This window comes from Notolabrus celidotus, chromosome 8, assembly GCF_009762535.1.
Source record: "Notolabrus celidotus isolate fNotCel1 chromosome 8, fNotCel1.pri, whole genome shotgun sequence".
Lineage (NCBI taxonomy): Eukaryota > Metazoa > Chordata > Actinopteri > Labriformes > Labridae > Notolabrus > Notolabrus celidotus.
In genome coordinates this window covers 10,966,985-10,977,873 of record NC_048279.1, presented here as the reverse complement: position 1 = coordinate 10,977,873, position 10,889 = coordinate 10,966,985, and the positions used below count along the sequence as shown (strand labels likewise).

General features: G+C 41.7%; 1 protein-coding gene across 1 annotated transcript in view; it reads right to left on the bottom strand.

Annotated features, from left to right (window-relative positions):
- si:ch211-26b3.4 (connector enhancer of kinase suppressor of ras 2) overlaps positions 1-10,889 on the bottom strand; it is a 73,626-nt gene that overhangs the window by 12,961 nt on the left and 49,776 nt on the right. Inside the window, 4 exon segments of the mRNA XM_034689107.1 lie at positions 304-512; positions 1,303-1,389; positions 4,092-4,303; positions 4,423-4,550. Of these exon segments, the coding sequence (XP_034544998.1) occupies positions 304-512; positions 1,303-1,389; positions 4,092-4,303; positions 4,423-4,550 (636 nt within the window).

The following is a 10,889-nucleotide window of genomic DNA, read 5'->3' as shown; positions in this document are numbered from 1 at the left end:
TCTTTGTGTGTGTGTTATGGAAACATGATGGATTTCAATTTAAATTAGTAAGTATATATATTGATAACTGTGCATCTTTGCTCACTAAATATTGGCCTTTTTTAACACACAGGTTTGCATGAACTACACTTATTAAATTAAAAAGTCTGTATTGTGCATCTAAAGAAATAATAATGAATAGATTTGCGACTGATAACAAGACGGACTGAAAAGCGTTTAACTACACTTTTAACAACAATATCTTGTAACTCAGAAAACAGACAGCATCATTAATATAAACACCACAAAGAAGACTGTACATACAGACAAAGCATCAGGTGGCTGGTCGAGGCGCAGGGTTGAAGACAGCATGGAGGGGCTGATGGGAAAGCTAGGACTGCTGGGATTGCGGCTCTTGCGTCGAGAGCGTCTTGTGGAATCCCTCCGGCTCTCCCTGCCCGGACCCTCGGGTTCCTCCTCTATCACCAGGATCTTGTCGTCACTAAGGTAACGCAGCAGGGAGTTGTCTGAATCTGTGAGGTTGAAGGGGAAGGCACAGGGTGGGAGCAGTTAGAGGGTGGACAGGCTCAACAGGATGGATGACAGAGGAAGGAAGGAAACCCTATGAGGGTAGAAATAGCGTCATGGCATTGAGGGAGAATCCCAGAGCAGAAACAGATGAGGGTGAATAGACCCTCACGGATACAAAGCCGACAGAAACGGATAAAAGTGCTTCAGATCTGTAATGTCTGATACGGATCCACATCCAGAGACAGACAGCTAATCTGTTTGCAGGGGTTATTCTGATTTGGAGGTCACTACTGCTAAATCCTGTCAGTCACAGAAAGTTTTATTCCTCTTCAGCCCTGGCGGTTTATAATTCATATACTCAAATGTGAAAGACTAAGATGTGACTTAGAGAAAAGTAGGAGGAAGGAGAAAGGCAGACAACCGACAGTAGTATTGTGCCTTAATGTTATTCATGGACTTTCTGATGGTAGAGTGGAGGGACGCCAGTTGAATACAGATTGAGTCTCGACGCAAAATGTTGAAGCTGGTTAGAATTGGTCACATAGAAGTAACCTCATTTTCAGAGCGGCTGTATAAATGCAATTTCCTTGCATTTATGTTTACTTGGCGCTCTGTCAGATACATACCTGACTGATATGTATCCTCACAAAACCACACCACCACCATGGATAACCAGAGGATGAGCTGAAATGTGTTGAGCAGAGTATGGAGCAAAGCAAAGAACCAGTCTGACCCGTCTTTGTTGAAGTGTGTGAGGGGTTTTTGAGTGTATGTGTGTTTGTGTGCGTGTACCTCGGCTCCCTCTCTTGCCCATGCTGGGTTCCTTGGGCTCAGCCATCCAGTTATATTCAGGGGGCATGGAAACAGGCCTGAGATCACCTGGAACGACCAATCAGCAATCAGAGAGTTTGCTAGTGGGAAGGGAGTGCGGGTGTTGGGGAAGGCGTTGACCAAGAGACAGCGTGGGAGACAGCTGGGGGGGAGGACAGGTGAGACAAAGTGTGTGCAGGTGAGGGGGAAAGAACAGGAGACTCTCAAGAGGCCGCTACAAAATGCAAGGCCAAGGACACATGGCTGTGTTATTAGTTTAGTGAAGTTTGTTTTCATTTCTGTCTTGAAGCTGTGTGTTATTTCTTATTTTGTTTCATCGCCAGAGATCTAAAATCTGAATAGTTTGTGGTAACTCATTGCTGGGCTGAGCACTAAATAAGTCATCTGTGAAGAAATTGAGAAGTTATGAACTCAGTTTTATTAAAAAGTATTTTTTTCACAGTTAATTTGTCGGCTATTGTGGGACCAGAAAATAAAAAGCATTACTTTATTTAATTTGATAATTTGTAAGATTCAATTATTTAGCAAAAAGTCCCCCCTTTACACATGTTGCAGTCAAAGGGGACCATTCGCAGTTATTTGTAATCATGGTTTTGTGCTAAAAAAATTAAGTTCACTTTCTTTTACTCCAGTTTTGGTCTCCTCCAGTTTCTCAGAGGGATTCTGAAATTTTCCCTGCTAAACGCTCAAAGTGTTAATAGGCTTTTTTGGTACAGTATAGTCAGTCTATCACACCATTTCTTTGTTGGTAACAGCTACATGCTGTGGCTGCGGGCTGTGTTTTAAATAGAGGCAGAATTTAACATAAGCAAGCAGAATAGTTAAAAATTTAAATAGAACTAAAATCAAGTAAGCTCTCACAATCTTACCATCAGTAAAAAAAAATGACCTTTATCTTTAATCATTACTCTGCTTTCTTGATTCTGATCGGTCAAAACCTCTTGACAACTCCTTGACATTGGCTATTAAATCTAAATAAACAGGCAGAGCAAAATATCACCACATCACTCCTGTCCTCGCCAGCTTACATTGGCTGCCAGTTTTTTATCGTGTCGATTTTAAGATCTTATTGATTACTTTGAAAATTTTAAATGGACAGGCCCCAAACTATTTAAGCGACCGTTTAACCCCCTATGTGCCTGGGCGGCCCCTCAGGTCTGTGGATGCAGCTCTGCTGGTTGTGCCAAGATCCCGCCTTAAAACAAAAGGTGACCGGGCCTTTTTAATCAGAGCTCCAAGTTTGTGGAACTCCCTGCCACTGACAATTAGACAGTCCACAACCCTAACTGTTTTTAAATCCTCACTAAAAGCATTTTTAGATAAGAAGGCATTTCTCCACCCCTAATTCTTGAATTTGCTTTGCATTCAGATGTCTTGTTTTGCTTCTGTCTTTTCCTCCCCCTGTTTGCACCATTTGTTATGCTTTGTAATTCTCTAATTCGCTTTTTTGTTGTGAAGCACTTTGTAACCTTGTTAAGAAAAGTGCTATCTAAATAAAGTGTATTATTATTAAATTATAAATAGCAAGAGCGACGCCAGAGACAACCAGATAATACGTGTCATACATTTTACTTCTGCTTGTTGACACTGAGGCATCATATTAGTGAACACTGTGGCAAAAATGTTCTATATTGTTAGCATACTAAATTCATAGATGTAATTCTGCAATCCATGTAATGACAGCAGAGCTGGTTAGGGCATATTTAAGTTACTGATGGCTATAAAGCAAAGGTAGTGATAAAGCAACAGGGTTAAAAGTGGGACTTTTGCCTTATTTATATTTAAAGGTGTGTTAACTGCAAAATGCTGAGAAGGAGAGCTGAATGAGGGCAAAAGTCAGCATTTATATTCTTGCAGTAGACCTGTTCACCTTGCCTAACGTAACCATCAATTTAATGTTAAGAATAAATAATAAGCAGGCTAGAGATATTAATGCTGAAGTCCATGTCACCCCGTCTAACGTAACCTTCAGTGGAAACGTTCAGCTAAAATTGTATTATATTAGCATGCTGTTTTAACTAGACTATTAATTAGAATCCGAAGCCATGGTAGCTACAACCATCAAATTAAAGGGACTGTTTTATCTAGTATATATATATATCATTTTTAAATAAATTATATCATCTTTAAATTAGTACTTTGTGTCAATTTGCTTATGTCTCTAGTACGCAGCCAGTTACAAGTATGATAAAATCAGCTTTATCAAAAAGTATCCCTCCTGCTGAAATTCTAATTTACATAACTACCTGTTGAACCCCTACATGGAGACACCTCAAGTCCAGGAATGTGGGGCATTACATCATTGGTTTCCTTTTTATGGTGTGTCAGGCTAACAGTAGGAGCCAATAGCTAGCAGGTCTTTCTTCATGTAATCATTCAATGCTTCTGTCTCTCACGTGACCCTATAGTCTTGCACTTCATAGGCCCATTGAGAGTCTCCAAGGAAGTAACAGGATGTCCACAAAGCTGTCTTGGACAAGGGTGACACAAGTGGTGGGGCAAACAGGGAGCTGGAGACAGAGTTTTAGGACTGACCCTTCGGCATGTGATCAGTGTTTGTTGGACGTGTGACGCAACATAAAGACACAAAGAAGCAGAGACCATGGAGCGAGTGATGAACACATAAGGAGAAGTTTGGATAAAAGGTAAAATAAAGCTGGTGGGAGAGAACATGCTGTTCAATTGAACATATCCAAGACCAGGGCCCTTACTGCCACATGTATACTGTAGAACTGCACTCGCCATCTTACCATGGGTGGGGGTCTTGTCACGCCGGCGGACCCCGGTGTTGCGACCCCTGTCATAGTCGGGCCCCGGGGGTCCATCTCCTTCCAGCAGTGAGAAGAACTGACCGCTGTCCTGGTCCAGGTAGTAGCTGACAGCCTCTGAACCTTTGGAGCCGGACTGGGAGCTCACACTGTAGCGGCTGATGTCGTCACAAGACATCAGACCCATCTCCTCCCTGGGGAGAGCAGAGTTGTGATTATCTCTGTCATCAGCTCCATCATCACTGTCATCAGCAGGATTGAGATAATCAACATAATCACCATCATCAAACATCTGTGTGTGGAAGTGTCTGACCTGGTGCTGTAGAGTCCGGAGACAGGAGAGAGGATGTAGACGTCCTGCATGCTGGGGGCGTCCATCTTGGACATGCCCAGAGTCCCACCGGGTGTAGGGGAGGTGCTGGTGGGGCTGGTGGGGATGGGCTAAAGGGAGAGAGGGGAGAAAAACTTAATTTCAGCCCCTTAGAGTTAAATCAGAGGATGGTTTAGGGTTTTTTTCTGCCTCACAGAACAAAGACAGTCAGGTGGTGCTGAAAGGAAGATAACCTTTTATTTGTGATTGTAGTTGTTTAAACACTGAATCACAAACAAGAGTTGTTTCCATGGAGCTGCTATGTGTTTATGTGTAGTCTTTTTTTATATCTGTCTGACTGTGCAGCCTCTCCCACGTTCAATCGCTTTGCTATTCTGTCATTTTGTCTCAAGCCTCTTCACACACACAGGGCTCTCCATGTCTGTTCCCATGACAACCTCTCCTTTCCTCTCTGCTCCTTTCCTCCTCTTTCCTCGCTCTTCCTCTACCCTCACCCCTCTCCTCTCGTTAGCACTACAGGAGATGAAGAGGATGGAGGAGAGCTAGCATGGCCTCCTACCTCAGCTTGACTCAAGGACATGCAGTTTTATTTGTCATTAGGTCCTCTGTGAGGACAGGATGCCTCGTCTCTGATGTCATGGAAACTCAGGCCAAATTTCAAGAGAATTATATTTGTTTTCAGTGGGAACAGAACTGTGGTGACAAATTCCTATCCTGCCAAGAGATTTCTCCAAGTTGAGGAGGTTTCTAGATTTCGAAAAATGTGATGTTTTACTGTATATGTCCGAGGAGGAAGCTCCATTTTAGAGAGGCGATGTGAGTGTGGACAGAATGGATAAATAGAGACAGAGCCTTAGCCATGGCGAGCTGGGCAGTGTTCTCATTAATGAAGCCCAGTGTTTCATCATTTCATCAGCAGTGCATTAGGCAAATTCATTTCATATTCCAAACTTTCCATCCTTCCCTCCCTCCTCCTCACCACCATCCCCAAACCATGTCTCTGTCTTCATCTCCCTCCTCCCTCTCTTTCTCAGTCGTCCTCTTTTGAATTCAGCTTACAGTAAGACAGCCGCACAATAAATAATGAAGATGGGGTGGAAAGAGAGGGACATGAGAGAAAGAAGGGAGAGCAAAGGAAATAGGACAAAGAACGAGAGACTGCAGAAGAGAGAGTGTGAGGTGGGGGAGCTGTGCAGTGTGGTGACTGGAGCTGAGAGTGAAAACAGTAATTTAGTGATTACAGCCCACTGCTGCCTGCATGGAAAAGAGGAGGCAGGAGGGGGGGTGTAAGTAGTGAGGGATAGGACCGTCACAGCAGGCGGAAATCCAGTCTGTTAAAACTGCACTTAAACCATTTGACCCCTGCAGCGTCCACTCTAAATTACCCTCAAATCTACCACTGAAATCCTGCCCACATGAGTGTTAACCATCCAAGCACTTTTACATTCAAACGTCCAACATGATTTCACACACACATGCACACACACTCCAAAATAAAACACTTAACATCACATTTACTCTCTAAAGGGGCGGAAATCTTCCAAACTACATGAGTAAAAAAAATTTCTGTCAATGCATTGAGTGGAATAAAATCTGAAAATGTACAATATGGGGTTATATAATGTAACGTAATTAAACATAAGTCATTTATAATTAAAGCTTCCATGAGAGACTTTAGGTCTGCGTTGATTTTGGCATCCCCTGTGTACAAAGCAGTATCTCTAATCTAGTAGCAGATGTTGTAAGTAGTATTATCTCATCCATCTGATTCCCTCAGTGTGAATCTTTGTAATGGAACATGTCAACAAAGGATGCTTTAATACCACAATTTAACTTGTTTTATATGATACAAGTTACAAGCATTAAAAATAGCTATGTAGAAATTATGAATTTTGTCACTGATGATATTGGTTTTTTTTTAGGTAATAAAATAGCAACAGTATTGATTTAATTCAGTTTCATAACCAGGTAACAACTCCTCATAGGAGGTTTAAGATAGAAGGAGCACATGTGTCGCTATAGTAACACTATCAATGTCTCTGTTCTATTTAAGTGCCCCAGTAACACATCATGGCAACCCTAATGACAACCTGCATGTGAATCAGCTGCATTGGCCACCATTCATCCACCTAGTGCCACATCTCAATATGTGCTCTGCTATAAACCTCTGTTAAATCTCTAAATTACTACTTTTATGATCAATTCAACTATTTTCTTAATTAAGTATTAATTTCCTAATTAGTCATTTAGCAGGCCGTCAACAATGTCAATTTGTCAATATCTGTCAATATTTTAAGCCCCAGTTACTTGCAGTTTTTCTTTGCTGTTATTGACCAAGATGCAAAGTTAGATTCTTAAAGTCAAGCTAAAGACGAGCAAACATGGAAAAAATGAATTAATTTCATGAAAAAAAAATTCAGCTTGCTTTGATTTTGGCACTCCTTCTTTGCTGATCTTATCCTGTACATGTGTAAGTACTGTTTCCTCCTCCTGCTGTCTTTTGACTGTCAAATTTGCCACTAACTATGCATCTCTGCTGTTTAAAATGCAAACAAAGGCTGTTTCAGTATCATGCTGCTCATCGCTTTGTCTGACACCTACCCCGCAGCAGTGGTGACAAAGATTTAAATTACTTTACAGAGATGCTGAATGTCGCTGCTTATGGTTTGTTTGTTTTTGTAGCTCATATGGAGTTTTAATTTCAGTCTGTTTCATATCCAGCTAGAAACTCCTCACAGGAGCTTTAAGATTTTAGATTAAACATTTCTCTTTAAAAGATCTGCAGGGAATTAAAATGCATTGAATACAAAGGGGTCACAGAAATAGAGCAAAGAATGCACTGTGTGTAAGATATCAAAGGAGCTGTAATACCTCACTCCTTCAGCAGGCCTGTTAATAATACATAACTGTTTCCTAAAATAGCACACATTTACAATGAGCAATTATTTATGTATCTAAACATGTAACAGATTTATGAAAGCCAGGTCACGGACTATGTGTGGCACACGTGTGGCTGGTGAAGTGACCTGTGATGTGGATGCTGAAGTGGCCTTCAGGCACGCATGAAACAACTCCCTACACACACATTTTGGAGCAGCGCAGAAGACCTGCATGAATAATGTAGCCTCACAGTATTCCTCAACTGATTCATCAAAATCCTTGCTCGCACCATTTTTTAGGACAGTGAATCGCTGAATCGCCTTTTCTCCTTCCTACCATGTTGGAAAACCGACAGTCATGAAAACACAAAGACAGGAACAGAAAAATAGAGAGAGAGGTTTTGTTACTTAGAGGAATTAAGGAGGTTGCCATGGAGGGATTTGGAGCTCGAATCACAGGATAATTTTTGAGATAAATTGTTGCCTTTGTGGATTTAGTGATAATCCAGCCATTTGCCACATTTGGGCTAAACTTCACAGACGTACGATTTATCTTCTAAAACGAGGCTTAGCAGTAAGGGAACGCATGTGTTTGAATGTGTGTTTGTTCTGGTGGTGTGTACAGTGTACGGTTTGATTCAAGATCAAGCTTACAGAGTGCAGTGACCCAGTTCCCTCAGCTCTCAAAGGAGCAACCAGACAGATAACGGATGCATCCCTCTGCATGCCTGCACATACATACATGCACAGAAACACACTTCACCGGACAAATCCGGACGGACAAACCTGCAAAGGGCATTGCTTGGGAATGTGTGCACAACTACCCAACACACACACAAGCACGCACACACGCACGCACACACGCGCGCGCACGCACACACACACACACACACACACACACACACACACACACACACGCACACACACACACACACACACACACACACACACACACACACACATTACAGGCTGTTTAGCAGGATATTTTGGATTCAGTGCATTATCTCCAGTATTTGCTGAGTAGCAGCTCTTGTTTCAGAGCCAGTGGAGCTGCCTGTAGTTGCTTATGAATAATTAAGAGCTCCAGTCTTTCTGAGAGAGAACAAATCTAAAACATTCCTTTCTTCTCTTCTCCCACAGATATCTCTACGCTCTGATCTAGGCGCTCACGGCACGTCTGTGTCTTAGTGGCCCATCAGGGTAGAATTCCATTTTTTGACACCAAATCATACTACTCGACCATCAACCCACCATGCCACACATGTAAGAGCCTTTTTTCCTGCCTATCTGTCACTTCCCAAAGGTTTTCACCTAAAAAGGAGTACTGTGTACATGGTTTAAACCCAAGGGCATGTACACAATATACTGTCCTCTAATACAGGGGTTTCCAAACTTTTCAGCCCGCGACCCCTAAAATATAGGTGCCAAAGACTTGCGACCCCCTCTTTCCCTCAAAATGATTTAATGTGGCTTCATTTAGCTGGTCTGCAGAGAATTAGCCTACCTATATGAGCATGTGTCTGTGTTTCCTGTGCTGTTATGAATTAACCTACTGCTACTGATGCTTTTGATAATTAACTGTTCACTAACCCTAAACTTAGGAGTCATCTGGCAAAAAGAAAGGCAGAAAACTCATTACATTTTCTATCAAGGTTTTATTTCAAGTTTAGCTACTATTTTTGTCAATATTTTTTTTACTATAATGGGTAAAAGGTACTAATTTTAGTCAACTTAAAAAAAAAACATTCTGGAAGACAGCTCTCGACCCTCCATTTGTGTCTCGTGACCCCCAAGGGGGTCCCGACCCAAACTTTGGGAACCCATGCTCTAATAAAGCGTTTGGCAGGGAGGAGGTGCGCAGCAGAGCACGAACGGCGGCTTTGTGTTCATCCTCTGACTGATGGCGCATTAGGACTTTTTTGCCATTACTGCCATATACAATTTTTTTGTGGCAAACCACGCACATGCACACAACCGTCAATTTGTTTTTTTTTGCACCACGTACCGAAAGGCTTTCCACTCTCCCCCACTTCATTTAACCTAGTTTGGTCAAAACGTCAGAGCCTTCTACAACAAACAGCGCGTCCATGCTTGCATACTAAATTAACTGAAAAACACTCAAAATACTAAGAACTGGATCTAAGAACTGAATCTAAGAACTGGAAACACCATCGGGGGCAGGAGAGACTTCATCGGTCCAACCGGCCACTGTTTACAGCTACAGAGTCAGGCTGACACGGCTGCTTCTGTCAAGTCCTCATAAACGTAATTTTATCACACATGCATCAAAAAAAGTCACGAAGCCATAAAAGATAAGAATAAAGGTTAGCTTGCGCTATATGCTATTGTGTACTATAACCTCTTCTTCAACATTAACTTCACCAATACCGATCCGATACTGATACTTTGTGCAAATACACCTATTGTGTCTGGTAAATCTAAAAAAGTAGTGTATTTCAGAGTTATTTATTTATTTTAAACTAGTAGGCATATCGAGGTCACTGCCTCATTTACGATACAGCCGAGCTAATACAACAACAGAAAAACCAAACAGAGGACACAATCATACAAAATATGTGAAATTGGTGTTTTAAACACAAACAAAAAGAAAATAAGTAAAACAATAAAACAATTACAATAAATTATTGTTTCATTATCAAGAACTTGAACTAGTAGTTTCCACCAACCGCGTATCTTTTAGACAAGATCTCAATGGTTTAGTTACTTTCCACTGTGTTCTTGTTAATGATATACATTGCCTCAAATGATTGAATATTAAAAGTATCAATATTTTGATTTGAGAATCGATTTTAGAGCATAAAGGTCTGGTATCGGAAGTATTGATATTTCAGTCTCGATTCACACCTCACTAGTGCTCATATGTTTAGCATGGGAGTTTTCTTTTACAGGCTACAGTTTTAGTATACAGTCAAGTAAGCTGTAGGCTGTATAATGTTGGTGGCACTGTTAGGGTGCAAGTGAGCACGATCATGTGGGCGCTTGTGTTTTCACGTTTATGAGATCATCATGTGGGTCTGAGAAGTTGGTGTTGGTCTCAGTTTCCTGAGGTGGGTAAGAGGTAACAGTGAGAGCGCCCTCGTCACCTGGCGTCACTAGATCAGCCTCATGCTGAGGCAGTAAAATGATGTCAGGGAAACAACAGTTTGTTCAGCCATCTGTGTCTTTATAGGCTCAGTCTAATGTATATTAAAACACTGAGGAGTGAGTCTGCTGCTCTGTGCTCCTGTGTGTAAAAAGCCAAATGTGAGTGTGTTGTGAACTTGCCTGTGTATGAACGTCTTTCGTAGTCACCCTCTAAATAGCAAGAACTTTGCGGAGATACTGGACATGGATCTGAGACTTTGGACCAGGTTTTGATTGGTTTGTAGCACAGTCACTTTCTGCATCCTCAAGACGGCAACAGGTCGTCTCACCAAAGCTCAAGACACTTTGCGTTGAGTATACAATATTGGGCCAAGAATGTCACTCTGTTGCATGTAATACACATGCAAAAGGTAGTGTCTGCTTTCTTCCTGACTAATAGTTGGTTAGTTAAGGCAAAAACAACTA